At 46.3% G+C, this 18641-nt stretch overlaps 1 protein-coding gene across 5 annotated transcripts in view; it reads left to right on the forward strand.

Moving 5' to 3' along the window:
- Nucleotides 1-18641, forward strand: part of FAM168A (family with sequence similarity 168 member A) — a 79320-nt gene that overhangs the window by 36408 nt on the left and 24271 nt on the right. For 3 of the 5 annotated variants that reach the window (XM_032678814.1, XM_032678812.1, XM_032678813.1), the window contains one exon: nt 6678-6765. In XM_032678814.1, the coding sequence (XP_032534705.1) occupies nt 6696-6765 (70 nt within the window). In that variant the 5' untranslated portion in view covers nt 6678-6695. Of the gene's footprint in view, nt 1-293; nt 426-6677; nt 6766-18641 lie in introns of all 5 variants that reach the window. The other 2 variants (XM_032678810.1, XM_032678811.1) reach the window with 1 other exon arrangement.

Raw genomic sequence — 18641 nt, forward strand, 5'->3', positions numbered from 1 at the left:
AATTCCTTGAAATTGTTCGTCGGAGGGGGCAAAACCGGCTTTTTGTTCTGGGAGAGTTTTGTGTCTGCAGGATTCCAGCTGAATGCCGGGTGGGAATCGACTGCTAATGTTGATTTTTTAAAAAAAATCTGGATTTTTTGGGCACAGGAGGTTCTAAAATATTGCTCAGAGAAATGGTTCTGACAAGAAAAGTGAGGTCAGAAAAACAGGACCGTGTCATTCCAAGCCAAGTCCTTGGAAACATCTTCAGTGGCAGTTTTTCCCTGTCCCAAATCAGCTTTTTTCCTTGGCAGGGAAGACCTGAAATGCTGTTTGTTTGCAGAATTCCTGCGTGGCTGACTCGGTTCTCTGAGTCCTCCTGGTAAAGGCAGCTCTTGCTACTGAAAAAATCCCAAATAAACCAGGGAATGTCCAATATTCCCGAGGTAGGAACAACACGTGCAGCTTTTTGTGGCGATTGGTTTGATTTTGGGATGTAGGAGATGCATTTCAGGGAGAGCTGGAACATCTTTTTTCCCCCTTTTCCCCCTCATCCAGAAACACTTGGAAATGAGCAATTCCATGTCTTTGTCTAGTTGAGGGCTGTTTTCTCCTAATATAAGGAAATAATTCCCACTTCTGTTAGGCCATTATCCCACAGGGATGTGGAGCAGATTCCAATTTGCTGCCCTTGGCTGGAGAGGGAATTGTGAAGGAAACCTGGGGGAAGTTGGACTAGTAATAAATCCCTCTACCAGAATAATTCCCAGCTCTGTGTTCCAGGTAACCTTTGAAAAGGGAATTGTCAGATTACATTTGCTTTCTGGGGATGGAAAAAGATCCATAATTTGGTCAAAGGACAACCAAGGACTTTGTTTCTGTGGTTAAAATATGGAGTTATCTCCTGAGGAATCTGAGTTGATTCCCAGAGGTCCCTCTGATTCCGTGCTAGGGAAGCTGTTTTCAGGGAATATTAAGAGCGCTTGGAAAGGTGCCACAGCAAATCCTTAGGGATGTGCCTGGAGCTCCAAAGGATCCCAACAAGGCTCTGCCTCCGGAATAATTCTGACCAGATACAGGGATCTGTATTCCTGATTTATTGCATAGGTTTTCCCCAGTAAAGAATTTATGGCATAGTTCAGGAATCTGGGGTGGTTTAATTATATGGAGCAGCTTTGGATGCACCTGAAACCTCTGGAAGTTGGTTTCTTTGGATTGGTGGGTGATGGGTCTGTCGGGAGATTACACAGCCCCATGTGGAGTCTCCAGCCTATATCAGGAATATGTGTAGGATATATAGGATATGGACCAGCAGATCCCCCCAAAATCCTGCTCGGGGGGAGCTAAACCCAGCCCGGCTGCAGCACAACTTCCAGCTCTTTCCTGGGAAGTGGGATGTGGGTGTAGACATTAGTTTAACAAAGCCAGAGCAGGAGATGATGTTTAATTGCTCAGGGGGTGACACGGAGCCCTAATTAACAGCCACATAATGGGGTGTTTGGCTCAGGATCCTGAGCGGGATGTACCCGGAGAACATCAGGGAAGGAGCTTGGCAGAAGATGATACGTGGGCTGGCTCTGCTAAGAAAGCCACCCCTGCAAGGCAGAGCTGCTGGAGGTATGAGCCCCCTCTTTTTGGGAATACTGAGAGTTCCCAAACCTTTCCAGAGCTGCACATCCTCTCCCGGTCTCATCATCCCTGGGAAATCGAACCCCCGGAGTTCCTGCCGTTCCCGCTGTTCAGCTGGAGCCTGGCTTTGGTCTGTGGGTAAACACTCACCTGCCTTCAAACCCCAGCAAAACAGGGGTGTTTTTTTCTTTCCGAGGGACAGAGAGTGTTAAGTATGGGATTACAAGGCTGGAAATGGAGCCCTGTTTTCCTGTGGCTCTTTTGTAATTCCAGGATTATGTTTAACAAAGGTCCCCTTCAGCTCCCTCGGTGTTTCATTCCCTTGGGATGCTGGTGAGACCAGAGCTTTCCTTACCACGTTGAACTTTGCAAGAGGAGGTTTTTCACTTTATATTCAGGATGGAATTTCCTTTTTCTCCTTCTTAGGGTTTAGTTCACCTATTTTAGGAATGATTCTTCTGGATTTATTCCAAATATAGCTGCTGTGACTCAGCCTCTGCTCCTGGCTTTGGGCTCCAAGATGCACTTACTGCTTTTTACATTCCCTCTGCCTCTGGAATTTCTCCCTCTTCCTTCCTAATCCAATTCCTCAAGGAGCATTCTTCAGTTCTTATGGCTTTCCTATTGTTCCCAGGATTTTTGATCCCATGATGTTTTGCAATTGTCAGGGGCTGAGGAGGTTTTTTGGCTTGGCCTCATCATTGCTGTTGTGTCTCTGCTCCCTTTTCTATTCCCTCATCCAGTGTCTGCAGAAGATTTTCAGGATCAGCTGGGAATTGCAAATCAGGAGGATTAGCATTTGTATCCACCACGCTCCAGCAGAAGGGGATTACAAGTCCTGGGTCACTCAGGAGCTCGGGAATGTAGCTATGGAGGGGATGGGAATTCTGCTCTGCTCCCACATGGCTGCCTCAGCAGATTATAGAACCCAGGGATATCCAGGATTGGGAGGGACCCACAAGGATCAAGGTCCAGCTCCAGGACACCCCAACAATCTCACCATGTGCTCCTTGAGCTCTGGCAGCTTTGGAAGTGGCCACCTCCTCAGGGAGCCTGTTCCAGTGCTCCCTCCGGGAGAAAAAACCTTTTCCTAAAAATAATATTTTGCTTGTGTTTTGTGGAAATGTAGGATAGGATTCCAGAATGTCATTCCTGTCCTTTGGGATCAGACTTTTCCTTCTCTTTCCAGCCAGTAACAGATATTTGGCATCAAATAAAAAAGGAGAGCTCCAGGCACATTCCCAGGAATGCCAGTGAAGGATACTGGTGGGATAACACATTCCCAGTAATGCCAGTGAGGAATACTGGGAAGGCATGATCCCAGTAATGCAGGGTTGTACCCTGGGAAGTTTCTATGGAGAAATGTATATTATATTTATGGGATGTCATTCCCCATGCTCTGACTTCCATATTCCCACCCCATTCCGTTCAAATGCATGTCTGTAATTAAAGGAATTAAATATCAAATGATCAACTTAAATTTGATTCAATACATATTATTCATTGAAAAGGAATAACCAGAATATTTTATATTGATTTTAAAAAGTTTTATTGGGGAAAAAACAAACCTAAAGGAAGAAAGAGGGGTCTTGGGAAGCATTTTCCTTGTTCTTTCTGGATGTGTATTCCCAGGCTCTCTGGATCGGAGAGGTCATGGCTCCTCTCACAGTTCCCCTCCTTTTCTTGCCATCAGGGACATTTTTTTCCCCTCCTGTTGCCTGGCAATTCCTGTGGGATCAGCCAGGTCCTGTGCTTTCCCTCTGTTCCACGGGTCGTTGTGCAACATCTTAGGACTGGTTTTCCGGAGGACAAGCATCCGGCCTAGGTCCTGTCTTACACCTTGGCCTGCTTATTATGGATTTAATTCCTTAGTTCTTCCTTGCTGTTGGAATCATCTCCTAAAACTGAATTAAACCAGGAATTTTGTATTAAATTTTGTATTAAACCTGTTATTTTGTAAAGGGAAAAAAAAAAGTACCACCCAATATTTCCCAAAACATCATCTGGGAATGTTGAGTTTATTTTCCAAGTAAAATGAAACTTGTGAATTCATCACATTCCTACTTCAAGTCCTTGTAGATGCTCGTTGAATCCCATAAAGGAGTTTTTCCCAAGGGGCTGGAGGGGCAGGACAAGAGGGAATGGCTTCCCAGTGCTAGAGGGCAGGGTTAGATGGGATATTGGGAAGGAATTCTTGGCTGTGTGATGAGGCATCACAGCCTCATTTCTCTGACTGAGTATGAGATATCCACAAATGGAAAAGTGGGAGCGCTGCCCTCCCACCCCTCCAAGGTTTCTTGTGTCCCACCAGAAGGAAACTCCTGGCTGGAGGCCATTAGGAATATCCCAAACCTTGGAAAACCATTCTATCCAGCAAATCCCTGGTGAACCTGGTGCAGTAACACAGTGCCCACCTCTCCAAAGGGCTTTTCCCAGTGGCCAACCAGAGTCTCCCAATCCATCATTTGGGGAAAGAAAGGAGTAGAGAGAAGTGTCTTGTGTTCCTGGAGGTCTTTACAGCAAAACACAAGGAATTAGGGTTGTGGAGATAAAGGAAAGGAGATGATCAGCTGGAGGAGGACGCAGCTCAGTCGGGAGTACAAGATTCCAGCAGGGATCCGAAGGGAACATCAGCAAGGCTTGCAGTGAAAGGAATTAATAGGGAATATATCAAGGAAGCTGTTTGGGAGCTGCTGAGAGCAGAGTTGGACACACAGGGAGCTTTGAAGAAATCCATGTGTTTGTGAGTCACCTGGGGGTGAAACCCGTCATCCCGCAGAGGAAAAGCTGGGAATTCACAGCATGGGATCCATCTGTGGAAAGAGAAAACAAGCCAATACAAGACCAGCTCTGCCAACATCCTTTGGTTTTCCTCAGTCTGAAATTTCTTGCAGGGGAACTGCTTCCAGGCCAGATTGGAGCAACCTGGGATAGTGGAAAGGGTCCCTGCCCATGGAACTGGATGAACTTTAAGGTCCCTCCCAACCCAAACCATTCCATGATTCTTGTTTTCCATTAGAATTCCTGTTCTATTTCTATAGCAAATCAAATGTTTTGTTCCATGTGAGGTGTGTCCAATCAACTTTTGGTTCTGGTGTAGCCAAAATAAAAGCGTAATTAAAACAGGAGCTGTTAATTGGGGGGGAACCCCCTTGTGTTACAAATTCCTGAGCTCACAGCAGCCTTTTTTTGGGAAAAGGTGGGATAGAGCCCTGGAACCTCCTGAATGAACCTTTAGCAGCTGAAATGGGAGTTAATTCAATTACTGTTTGTGGATCCCAAGTGAGAGTCAGGCTTCAAAGGACTTCCCTGAAAAGTTGTCAGGAAATTATTGGGATTTGGATGCACTGCAAGGTCAGGAGGCCTTTTCATGTTCAAGGAGACTTTGGCTGGATGTGATTTGCATGTGATTTGCATAACATGAATGTTGAGGGCCGACAGGTCAGGGAGGAAACGTTGCTTTTTTGCTTTGTCTTCTCTCTTTGTTCCCACTCTTCATGTTGGTTTTCTGCTGCCTGGTGGGAAATGAGGGATTTTTTGGCACACAGAGAAAATCCTGCCCTTTTCCTGAAGGGGCTCCCAAAAGCATTTCCATCCCACTTTCACAAGGAGAATGCAATGGGAGGGGAAAGGGAAGGTCACCTTGACACAAGGACTCACCTGTCCGTGTCACTGCTTTAAAACCCCTGGAAAATAGATTTATTTTGCATTAGGACTCTGTTTGTAAATGTTTTATTCCCTTATTTCGAAAGGATAACAAGAATAACTTCAGGAACTTCCTGGATTTGGGGTGCCAGGTTTATTATTTTATTTTATTTTATTTTATTTTATTTCATTTTGTTTTATTCATAGATGTTGGAACAGGCTCCCCAGGGAAGGGGACTTTGGACAAGGGCCATCAAACCCTTCTGCTGGAATGTCAATCCTGAGCCCAAACATTCCACGGATGTAAAGTTTTACAATGATTTTTCTGGTGATCTGAACGCTCCATGAGGCCACTGATGGCAATCCCTGTGTCCCTGTGGCTTTGCTTTATAACCCTGATTTCCTTGGCTTTCAGAACTGCTCCTCCTGTGCCAGCTGGGGGGTGGAGGGACAGCTAATTAATTAAGCACTAATTGTTGTCAAGTCGGTGGTGCTGCCATTCACCGTTGGACTTGTTTATGATTGGAGGTAAAGCAGGAGGAGTTAATGATCCACCAAACTGTGCATCCATCACCAGACACTTGGTTGGGAAGGAGGGGGTTATTTATGACCTGGAAAACAGCACATTGGAACAAAACCCCCCAGACTGGGAAGGCAGGATGGTTTTGGGTCTGGCGTGAGATCGTCACTGGATAACTATGCAGACAAATGTGCTGCCTAATAGAGCTTAATGACTGATTTTCCCCTTAATCACGACTGAGAATGTGCTTCATTAAGATAATTAACTGAGCCACTTGCTTAACTGACACCTGGGAGACACAAATTCCCAAGTTCCTTGGCTTTCCTCTGAAGAAAACTCCCCGAGGAGCCGACTGGGCTCCACCGGAATGCGAGGTCTCTTGGAATCTCCTGGCTCATGGAAGATCTTGATTCCATGTCCCTGTCTGGGAGAGGGGTGGGTGGCACTGGATGCCCTGCCCAGGAGCCAGGCCTTGGCCTCTGGGTTTTCCCACTCCAAGCTCACAAATCTTTGCAGATGGGCTTTGATCTCCTGATTCCCCAAAGGTCGGAGCTCGGTTGAGGTTGGTTTCATCACCCAAAAACTTTTCCCTCTTCGAAGGGGGAGGATTCCTTGTCTGACTGGTGGCTTCTCCTCTTTGTTGCAGCTGGAAGTGGGGTCATGAATCCTGAGCCCCCCTGGAGCAGGGATGTGTCAGATCCATCTGCTCCATTTGTAGGCAGAACACACAGCACTGGAGAATTTCTGGGAATTAATGGAGAGATCCAAGCCTTGAATTATTAAATATCTCTCTGGTTGTGATGTCTGGTTGTAAATCCTTCCCTTCCCAGCTCTCTGTGTCTGGAATTCTAACAGGGGGATGTTTGGAGGCGACATCTCAACTCTGCTTTTCTTTTGTTCCCAGAGTTCCTGGTCTTCCACCATGAATCCTGTTTACAGCCCCGTCCAACCGGGGGCTCCCTATGGAAACCCGAAGAACATGGCATACACAGGTAGGACTGGTGTTCCCTGGCTCCTTCCCGAGTGTCCATGTCCCATTGGGGGAGCAGGTGGTCATTCAGGAGCGATGGGAGAAAGAGTTCCCATCAGGGAACGGGATTCACAGGGAAAACCTTCCAGCGGCGTCAGCGCAGTGAGTAGTGAGGAGAGTTGAATCCATAGGAGGATGCCCTGGAAATCCCAAGAAAAAGGATCAAAAGGGGGTTTCTTTGGATAAACAAAACAGGCAAGAAGTTGCTGGGAGGGTCGGTGGGAGCTTTGTGTGTGGAGCTAAGCTGGGCTTGGCTCTGGAGCTGGACTTGGCTCTGGAGCTGGGCTCTTCTTCCCTCCAGAGCTGAGCTGAGCTTCCCATGCACGTGCTGGAATAATGCAGCTGGAGAAGTGAGGATCCCCCAGCACCTCCTGTTGTTTGGAGAATGTACAGTTACTCTTGGAGGTGGGGACTTAAACCCTGTTCTTGGCTGAGTTCTTTGATCTCAGGTTCCGCTCTTGAGCCGATCTGATGTTGAGGAGCGAGTCTGGCTTAAAGCCCTTCTTTGGAACTGAGTTGTCTAAAAATGTAATTTTTAATACTCCAGCAAGGCACTGAAAAATGTTTCCCACAATTCTGCAGCTGAAGGGTTCTGATGTGGAAAGAATTTAGGTGGAAAAACTCGGTTTCTCAGTGGTTTTCCCCGTGGATTTTGCTCTCATGAGCACCTTCCAAAACAAGCCTTGGAAAACTCCCTCTCCCATTTTGGATGTAATTAGGTCTTGGGTGTCATGTTGTGTCAAGACTTTATATTTGTGGGGCCTGTTGGGCATGTCGACTTCCCCCTGATGTGTGGAATTGCTTGGGAATATGCTTTTGTGGAAGTGAGCATCAGACACTCTCAGCTCCTTTGTGTATGGAATATTCCCAGGAACAAAATCTTTTAAATTTGAATTATTTGGAATATTTCAGGAAATATAAAGTTCTACAGCAAAGGAGGAGGAGAAAATTGAAATTTTAACCTTTGTACAGAAAAGAGGCAACTCCTGAGGGGGGGCTCAGAACTTATGGGAAGAGCTGTGGAATAAAACTCCAGTGGGATACAGGCAGAAAGAAAACAAGGATGGCAATGAGGAGACTGGCAGCTTGAATATGTGGGTTTTTTCAGTTTTATGTGAATATTTTCTAGTGTTTAATATTTATTATTTTTATTTCTGTGGTTGCTTTTGGCTGAAAGGATCAGTTTGAATCTGATTTTCTTCTCATCTCTTTGCTGTTTTTCAAACCTGGGTGGGGGAAGAGAGATCTAATACAAGAGAAATAATACAAGTTTTTGTGCCAAATTGGGTGTTGGGGAAACTGGGAAATCCTTGTGTTAGGAAGAGTGGGGAATCCTTGGCACAGACCCAAGAACTTGGAGCACCATCCCTTTATTCACATCCTTCATTTTCCCATTCTGATCTGCCTTGAAGGACAGTGATTTCCTAAAGAATTTTTAAAGTGGGCTTTTAAGTGGGCTGGCTTAGAGGGATCTTTAGAGGAAATAAAAATCAAGTTTAAACCAGGAGGTTTTAAATCAGAGTTGTTTGGTGAAATAGAGGCACAATTGGGAAGCTGTTGTTTGAATTGAGGCTGATTTTTAATTGGATTTAAGGCTTGGTAGAATTCCTTCCCCCCCAACAAAATCTGAGCTGCTGAACCACCTGGTTTTCCTTTGGAATGTCCCCCTTCCTGTTTTCCTGCACCCACTCCAGGAAAGCAGCAGTGCTGTGGATGGATCAGCCTGTTGGTGTGGAATCAGGGGTGAGGAATCCAACCTCTCCTTGTTTGATTCCAGCGGTGTTTGTTCTCCCTCCCGCTGGGATCCTTTCCCTCCCAGGAGCTCATTAATATGCTGATGAGATGCTGGAATTCAGGGCCTGACTGACTCCGTGTTCCTTATTGCTGAATAATAAATGGGAATAAAATCCAGGAGCCCAAAGGTGCGAAGCCGGTTGGGAAATCTCCAGGGAGTTTGTGTCGCTCCAGGGCACGACATCCCTCCAGTCCTGCTGCACTTCCCAGCCTGGGAGGGATGCTCATGGAATTCCAGGATGGTTTGAGTGGGAAGAGACCTTAAAGTTTATCCAATCCCACCCCCTGCCATGGGCAGGGACACCTTCCACTATCCCAGGTTGCTCCAGCCTGGCCTTGGACACTTCCAGGGATGGGGCAGCCACAGCTTCCCTGGTAGAAATCCTCCTTTTAACCCTCCTTTGTGGGACACAGAGAATTCCAAGCGTGATTGCTTCAAATTGGGCTGTGTATTCCCTGGAAAATCTGGGCTTTGATAGAGATTGGCTCTTTCCAAGTTCTGCCGTGTGGAAAGAGAATAAACTTGCCTTTTTTTCCCGTTCTTTTTGGTATTCCTGATCACATTTCTGGGGAGCGCTGAGGAACATGAGGCTTTGATGCCAAAGCAGGTGGGATTGGGCTTCTCCCTCTTTCCTTTTCTTTCTCTTTCTAAGATCTTCGTGCATGTCCCCCCCTTCCATGGATTGGGATATTTAATTAGGGGATCCATTGCTTACCAGTTGTGTAAAACAGGAATTTTCAGGGCATTGAATTGATTTCAGGGAGATTAAAAATGGATGAAGTGGATACAGTGAATATTTTCCCTCTGGCATTTCTCCATGTTTATTAATTGCTGTGTGTGGAGCAGACAGGGAAATCCTCCTGGAATGGGAGATGAATGAGCTGTGACCTGTGGAGACTCTTGTTTTTATGTTTAAATGTGGGATTTCCATACTGGGAAACTTCCAAACAACTTGTGGAATCATGGAATCACAGAAATGCTAAAAATATGCTAAAAAGTCCAAGGTGAATCCTTTGAAATTCCTGTAAAACCTGCAACATGAAGGTCATTAAATTCCCTTAAATTCTGCTAAATCCATATTTAAAATGAACTGCCTGGCTTCTGTCTATCAAATTTAGAGGTTTTTTGGGGTGGAGAAGGAAGCAGAGGGGTTTGGGATCCGATTAGGGGTGGAATCCCCATCCCTGGAAGTGTTCAAAATCCCTGTGGATGTGGCACTTGGGGACGTGGGTGAGTGGTGGCCTTGGAAGGGCTGGGAGAAGGGTTGGACTCGATGCTTTTCCAGATCTTTTCCTGCCTTTGTGATTCTGTGATCCCCAAATAATTCATGAAGTGGTTTGGAGATCGGTTCAGTTGACATCAGCCTTCCAAGCAGCTCCAGAGAAATGTTGGGAAACATCCCTCCCCCCTTGTTTTGTCCCTGTGGTGAGGGCAGAGAAGAGAAAAAAGTGTAGGGGGGGGGGGGAAACCCAAAAAGATGGCCTTGGAAACATGTTTTTAATTTTAATTTTCATTTTTATTTTCATAATTTAATTTTTATTTCTGTTTTAAGCACCAGCCCCACCAAAGCTCTTCCCTTCCCTTGCACATCAGCAAATTCTAACCGGTGATTTTGGCTTTGAAAATGTGGATTCAGGATTAAAATTGGTGACTAAAGGGTTTTTTTATTGTCTTTTTTCTCTCAGTCTCTCTAGATCACAGAATGAAACTGGGGTTTTGATGGCTTTGTTCATTTTTAGGGTGTTTCTGAGCCATCCTATTTTCCTTTGTTTTAGCCATGTTTTCTGTCATTTAAACCTTCTTTTTCTTTGTGTTCCCTGTGCTTCCATGTGTTTTCCTGGATGTTCCTTTTACTTTGCTCCGGAACAACGAGAAGGTTCCGTGCAGGAAGTGAAATTGGCCCTCTCGGCGTCGCAGGGGTTGGAAAAGCTCCTTAACAGGATCCCTGCGCCTGTAATTCCATCCTCCCTCCCCAGAACTATCCCTGGATGTCCAGTTTGTCCCAGCAGAGTCCCACCAGCAATTCCTAAATCCATCAGTGATGCTCCACCCTTAATATGTGCTGCCTTCCCCCCCCACACCCTTTTATACCAGATCTGTTAGAACTGAGCCTATTTCCCCTAGTTTGTAGAGATTTATTAGTACTGAGCCTATTTTCCCTGGTTTGTCCCAGATCTGTTAAAACTGAGCCTATTTTCCCTAGTTTGTACAGATTTATTAGTACTAAGCCTATTTTCTCTGGTTTGTCCCAGATCTCTTAGTACTGGGTCTGTTTTCCTTGGTTTGTACCAGATCTGTTAGTCCTGAGTCTATTTCTCTGGTTTGTAGAGATTTATTAGTACTGAGCCTACTTTCTCTGGTTTGTCCCAGATCTGTTAGAACTGAGCCTATTTCCCCTTGTTTGTCCCATATCTGTTAGTCTGAGACTATTTTCTCTGATTTGTCTCAGATCTGTTAGTCCTGAGTCTGTTTTCCCTTGTTTGTCCCAGATCTGTTAGTCCAGAGCCTGTTTTCCCTGGTTTGTACCAAGTATGTTAGAACTGAGTCTGTTTTCCCTGGTTTGTACCAGATATGTCAGAACTGAGTCTGCCTTCCCTGGTTTGTCCCAGGTCTATTAGTACTGAGGCTGTTTTCCCTGGTTTGTCCCAGATCTGTTAGTCCAGAGCCTGTTTTTCCTGGTTTGTACCAGATCTGTTAGAACTGAGCCTATTTTCCCTGGTTTGTCCCTGATCTATTAGAACTGAGTCTATTTTCCCTGGTTTGTGCCAGATCTGTTAGTCCAGAGCCTGTTTTCCCTGGTTTGTACCAGGTATGTTAGAACTGAGTCTGTTTTCCCTGGTTTGTAGATCTGTTAGTACTGAGTCTATTCTCCCTGCTTTGTCCCAGATCTGTTAGTACTGAGTCTATTCTCCCTGCTTTGTCCTAGATCTGTTAGTCCAGAGCCTATTTTCCCTGGTTTGTCCCAACTCTGTTAGAACTATTTTCCCTGGTTTGTAATCTGTTCATTACCGAGTCTATTTTTCTACTGGACTTTATACCAATATTTTAGTTCTAGTTTGCTGAGGATCAGCTTTCCCAAAAGCTGAGGACCAGCTTTTCCCAAAGCTGGGCTTATTACTCACAGAATCCCAGAATAGTTGGGCTTGGAAGGGACCTTCCAAATCATCCATTTCCAGCTCTGTTTGTGGCAGATTTTGCCTCATCTGACACCAAAATCAGGTGTTGCTTCTCTGCAGCTCCATTTCTATCCTGATTTTTCCTGCTCCTGCCCTTCCCTCCGGCTGCTCTCGCTGCCATTCGGCCTCATTTCATCTCAGGCAGGACTGGGGGAGAATTTTAATGTCTCTGTGGCCAGAGATGATTTATGGGATCCCAAAGCCCTGGCTGGGAGTGCAGGAAGAAAATCCTGGTTGGCACCGCTTGAATAAATGAACCTGAAAGGCCCTTTAGTGTTCCAGGCTTTTTTCCTTCCCTTCCCCTCGCCCTCCCCGGGCCTTTCCCAACCTCTGAATTCCTGCTGGTGGTGAGAAGAGGTCGTTTCCTTGCAGGAATTGCCAGCTGCCGGGGTTTTTGTGATGAGTGTGTTTGGCAACAGCCTCAGGAATTCCTGTTACCCTTCATCTGGGAAAAGCCTACTTTTGTGGTGCACAGGGAAAAACAGGGAATCACAGCATGGTTTGGGTGAGAAGGGACCTTAAAGACCATCCAGTTCCCCCTGCCATGGGCAGGGACACCTTCCACTAGCCCAGGTTGTTCCAACCTGGCCTTGGACACTCCCAGGGATGGGACAGCCACAGCTTCTCTGGGAATTCCATCCCAGCCCCTCCCCACCCTCCCAGGGAAGAATTCCTTCCCAGTATCCCATCTAACCCCGTCCTCTGGCACTGGGAAGCCATTCCCCCTTGTCCTGGCACTCCAGGCCCTTGGGAAAAACTCTTTTATGGGATTCAATGAGTGTCTACAAGTCCTCAAAGTCTATCTCCACAGCAACTAAAAACTACCACTTTAAATGTCCTGTTCAGGTTCTTCCAGAGTTTTTCCCTTGTGGATTTTTTCCTTGGTAGCCTGTGCAGGAGCTGAACTTTTCAGGCAGAATGTAATGCCAAAAATCCAATAAAAACAGAGGCATGTGCAAAGAATACAATAAAAAACAGGGTCATATGCAAAGAGTACAATAAGAAATTGCATCATGTGCCAGGAATCTAAGTGTTGGAGCGCTCCAGGAAATGTAAATGTTACAAATCACACAAGAGAAGAAGATAATAATAATAATAAAAAAGGAAGAACAAAGCAGTGGCAAACTGAGGGCTCAGGGAGGGATGGGGTGACCTCGGAGCTCCTCTGCCTCTCCTGACTCCCAGACTTCCATGAGGCTCATTAAAGGCTCCAAGCACAAAGCATCAAACACTTCCAGGAAAAAGTTGGTCTCCATGGGAATAGAGGGCAAACTAAAAATAACTCTAAGCTGCATTTCAACCATTCTGCAGGAGATTGTCATGGCAATGGGGAGAGTTGTAACCTGTTGTCATGAGAACCAAAGTTGGGAATTAATGGGAAAGCTGCTCCCACCTCATCTTTATTCATCCCGGATCCTACATCCACGAGGGGAGAATTCCACAGGAGTGCGTTGAGGGAGCAGCTGGAGGGGAGCAAAGGAGGGAAAACAGGCTGTGGGGGTAGAAAAAAGGAATTTGAAGACTCCACGACCAAACCAGAGCACTGATAGGATGGAAAAAAACCCAGGGATGGAAATGCCTGGAGCTTCTGGTTTGTGTCCTAAACCGGAAAGGCCCCTGAATTCCTGGGAAAAAAGTCCTGGCTGTCGTAGCCTGGAAGGGAACTGGTGTGTGGCTGGTGGGAAGCAAGGGAAGGGAATTCCAGCTCGGGATCAAATCCTGCCAGGCACTGACTCACCTGCCATGGATTTGTCCCTTTGTTTGCCTTCCAGCTCCTGCATTAACCAGTAGTTAAACCATCCCTGGAATTCCCTGGGGCTTCCTTGGCTAATGGACACTCCAGGTGGTCCAGGTGCTTCTCCATCTGGCACCAGCTCAGATCCATCTGCTCCGGCTTTGGCCTTGGAGAAGCCTCTCCTGGGAAGTTTATCCCAAAATCTTTACTTCCTGAAGCGTTTTAAGAAACGAAGGGAGGTGCTGCAACAACCAGGAATCCTATGAGTTTCTGGGACAGATGGAATGGTTTCTGCTGCAAAACAGGGAATTTGATCATGCACAGAAAAAAACAGGAATGTCATCTCTTGGAAGACTCCTGTGTGTTTAGGAATTTCGGAATGTATAAGTCCTGTATATTTAGGAATTTAGCTTTCACATGTGGATGTTAAAGCTTCTGGCACAGCCATTCAGGGCAGCTTCCAAAAGGAAATGCAGAGCTGGTCACCTTGAAAAAGCAGGGAATGTCATCCTGCATTTCCATCTCCACCCTGGCCAGGCAGGAGGACTTGGCACCCTCTGGAACAGGGAGATTTGATGGATGGCAGAGCTCCTGATGTCGTTGGCAAGCAGTGCAAGCTCCACAGGATTTGGCAATGTTGGATTCCTTTATTATTCCCTATTTTTAGAGAAATCTCTCAGTTTGCTCCTGCTCCTGCTGTAAATCCGCGGGCTCCATAGGTAGGTGTCTCCACGTGTTTCCATGCATTATGTACATCCCACATCCCCAATATACTGATCCAGCTCCTAAACACCAGCCCTTCCTTTCCTGCACTGTCAATCCAACATGTTTTCCCAGCAGAACCAGGAGTTTCGTGGTATTTCCATGTTGAATGTTTGACCTTCAGATGATTTTTTTCCCCCTCTAACTCTTGTTGCTCTTGAAATAAAAAAATCTTTGGGGCCTTGAAATTAATTTGGTTGAGCATTCATTCAAATCTCTTTTCCTACAGGGAAAAAAAACCCCTGAAATTTCAGCCTTGCTGAGCAGCACTTCCAGAATTAAATTTATCAACAGAAATGACACCTCAAAGAGCCCTTTTGAGAAACCCCAAAACATCTCATTTTTGGTAACTACAAAAGGCCAGGATGGGAATTCACCCCATCCTTTAAAAACATTCCAGGTGTGGGAAAAACAAGGAAAATGGAGCACCAGAAAAGAGGAATCTTTGCAGCTGTGATGATTTGGGAAAGAAATGATTCCTGGGCAAATAAGTCTGGTTTTCTTCCAGGTTGGGTGTTGAATAGGCAGAGTCTGGAGTTATCCTGGTTTAGGAAAATCCTTCTCCAATATTCCTTAACTGCTTCAGGAGCTTTCCCAGGGCTTGGGTTCCTGATCACCCCATTTTATCCCAGTTCTTTCCCTGCCTCTTCATTCCAGGCTGTGACAATGAGGCTGTGTTTAATTTGGCAAATAAGCCTAAAACATAAACCCAATTCCGTCCCTTGGGAATAATAGTTAATATTTATTCTGTCCAAAACACCCTGTTTGCTGCCAGAAAATCTGGTGGAGTTTAAGACAAATAATTTTTTAAATTTCCTTAATCTATGAGAAAATTAAAGGGAACAAAGAGGGAAGAGAGATGCTAAATTGCATAAAATCATGGAATTTGGGTTGGAAGAGACCTTAAAGCTCATGGGCCGGGGCACCTTCCACTATCCCAGGTTACTCCAAGCCCTGTCCAACCTGGACTTTCCCAGTAGTCCCAGGGTTGGGATCTCTTTGGGGAGGATGGAAAAACCAGCTTCAGTTCTGCCTTGAGAAGGTCTGAACCTGCGTGCTCAGGTTTAGGGATATTTTGGGATGCTTTTCCTGTTTATTTATAATCTTACTGCATTTTGCCTCAAGACTGGAACGAGACCAGAGTCCAAAGGAATGTCCAGAAGGTTCAGTCCTCAGGAGATTTTTTCCAGTTGAATTTACCCCATAAATTTGAAGGAGAGTCATTGAATAATTCCAGTTGGAAAGGACCTCTGGAATTCCCCAAGTCCAGTTTGGGGTCAGGCTGCTCAGAGCTTTGTCCAGTGAACAGAAGTTAAGGAAGTATTCCAATGATTTGGCAGGTTTTGAATTTTTGCTGGAAAAAATTCTCCTGACTCTGTTACCAGGTTTGGAAAGAGCAGGACTTCCAGAGGATTTGGGATGTTGGATATGAAGCTTCTCTTGCTCTGGAACCAGGCTGGGAGAGCTAGGGGGGTTCACCTGGAGAAGAGAAGGCTCCAGGGAGAGCTGAGAGGCCCTTGCAGGGCCTAAAGGGGCTCCAGGAGAGCTGGAGAGGGAACTGGGACAAGGGATGGAGGGACAGGACAAGGGGAACAGAGAGAGCAGGGAAAGGGGTGGAAATGAAGCACCTCCAAACCTGGCCCTGTTTTCTCCTTAATGCCCAGACCAAAATGGTCCCTTTAGTCCCTACAATTCCAAAACCTTCCTTTTTGTCCTCACAGTTTTCTTTGGGAAGTTTTGTGGCTTTGATGGGAAGATTCAGCATCCTGGGAAGATTCAGCATCCTGAGCTCTGCACTCTGAGTTGCTTGATTTATTTTTTGTGGGAGTTTTGTTGTTCCCCCCCCCCCCCACGAAGTTTGCAGGATCTGTGGACACAAAGCTTTTGCAGCTGCTGCCACTTTTTCAATGGATTTCCACATCCTCCCAAATTCAGAGGGATGAGTCACCTGGCAGAGACAGGAAAGGAGGCTCATCCCAAACACATTCCCATTCACAGCCCTGCCTCGGGATGCTGAACATGACAGTGCTTTATTTTCCAAGAATGGGCAATTAGGGAGGAGATAAAAAGCTGCTCATTTTCTGGGATGGGAGAGGAACAGCTGAGAATTGTAGTCATGGAATAGTTTGGGTTGGAAGTGACCTTTGAAGGTCATCCCATGGGCAGGGACACCTCTGTTGGCCATCCCAAGGCTAAAGCAGTGCAGGGTGATATTCAGGAATTAAACATTGCCCAAATTAAGAGGAATAATTAGGAAGTGCCCTGAGCTTCTGGAAAAACCCACCCAGAGAGTGGTGACCTGGGAGATCACAGTTTGCCCTTCCTTGCCTGTGGATCTTCTCCTTCTTCTCCACCTTTATTTTCCCAAGATAAAGTGGAAAAAGTAGTATGGAAATTGAAATGGAAAAGGTAGTATGGAAATTAAAATGGAAAAGGCAGTTGGGAAACTAAAATGTCTCTTTTCACCCCAGAACAAGGTGGGATCTTTAGTTTTGTGCCCAGATCACTTCTACATATTCCATTTATTGACTAAACCTTTGGGAAGCAAAGACCTGCTTGAATATTCATTGCCTAAGTCCTTGGAACGCCCTGAACTCCTAGTCAGGTGATATATTTACTTCTTTAATCCCTCCTGACCTTCTTCCCTATGGAAATGAGACAATTTGAGAGCATCTCCTGCAGCACCTGAGATCCAGCTGATTACTCTGACAGTGATTGCAGTGCCTCTTCCCAAAATTCCTGGGAAAAATCCTCAATCTTAACTCTCCCTTGGCTTTGCTGTGTCCTTGACCACTTGTCCTGTCCCTCCATCCCTCGTCCAAAATCCCCCTCCAGCTTTCCTGGAGTCCCTTTAAGCTCTGGAAGGGGCTCTAAGGTCTCTTCTCCAGACTGGACACCCCCAGCTCTCTGTGCTGATTGAAAAATAATAAATAAATAAAATCAACCTGCAAAAAGATGCCCAGGAGACAAAATACTCGTGGAACAATCAGGATGTTGGGATTTGGCCTAAAAATGCCACTGAAATGCTACTCCAGGCAAGGTTTTGCTGCCATGGAAAACGAATGGATGTTGATTTTATCCCACTCCTATAAAACAGGTGCTGGAGTTCCAGAGGTTCTATGTGGTCACAGAAGACAGATCTCATTCCAAGAGATGATCCCCAAGCAGTTGTAGTGTTCTCCTGCAAAAAAAAAGCAGTGATTCCTTGAGCTGGGAAGGGAAAAATTCCATGAAAGAAGCTGAGAGAGGGTTGGTCACGTAAACACCCATCGGGAGCTGCTCCCAGGACACACCAGCTGGAATAAAGGGTGAGAGTAGGAACTGGAATCTTGATTTGGCACTTTGGAGGGTCGGGTACGGAGTGAGGTGGAAGTTTGGAGGGAAGGTAAAGCCCTGAAGTTTTAAGGAGCTAAACGAGGTGATTTGTGCCGTTTATAAAACCTCTGAGCCACCGCGAGTGCTTCAAGAGGACTCTTTCATTCTGCTGAGGCTCCTCAGATCTCCACTTTCATGTTCTTTGTTGTCATCTTTTCATCTCCTGATTTCCCAGCACCAAAAGGATCCTGCCAAGCTGTTTGAAACCCCGAAGAGAGAAGCTGCCCTGTTTATTGAACTCTGCTTGAAAGCTGGAAACCCTCCTCTGGTGCCTCAGATGTTCCCTCCCTTCCCCTCCTGGGTTGTTACAAACATCTGCCTGTCAAGGGTGGGACAAGCTGAGAGCCTAAAAATTCCCAGCCTGGAGCTCATGGACCACCTGGATTCTTCTGCTCCCCATAGCAGGACCCTGGAAGTGTCCAAGGCCAGGTTGGATGGGGCTTGAAGCAACCTGGGATAGTGGAAGTTGTCCCTGCCCTTGGAACTGGGGGATCTTTAAGGTCCCTTCCAAGCCAGTGTTAAGTCCCACCAAGAGCTCTGGGATTTCAGTTTAAGCTCTTTGATATGAAATCCTCTAATTCCTTCTGTCATGGATGGATTCCATGCTAATCAGTGTCCTGGATGTGAGGGATGAAGGTGGGGTTTTCCAGCAGCAGTGACAGACTGAGAAGGAATTCCATGAACTCTGTGCTGGGACAGGCTGGGAGAGCGGGGGGGGTTCACCTGGAGAAGAGAAGGCTCCAGGGAGAGCTGAGAGCCCCTTGCAGGGCCTAACGGGGCTCCAGGACAGCTGGAGAGGGACTTGGGACCAGGGGTGGAGGGCCAGGACACAGGGAATGGCTTCCCAGTGCCAGAGGGCAGAGTTATGTGGGATATTGGGAAGGAATTCCTGGCTGTGAGGGTGGTGAGGCCCTGGCACAGGTTGCTCAGAGAAGCTGTGGCTGCCCCTGGATCCCTGGAAGTGTCCAAGGCCAAGCTGGAACAACCTGGGCCAG

The sequence above is a fragment of the Chiroxiphia lanceolata genome, chromosome 2 (assembly GCF_009829145.1).
Source record: "Chiroxiphia lanceolata isolate bChiLan1 chromosome 2, bChiLan1.pri, whole genome shotgun sequence".
Lineage (NCBI taxonomy): Eukaryota > Metazoa > Chordata > Aves > Passeriformes > Pipridae > Chiroxiphia > Chiroxiphia lanceolata.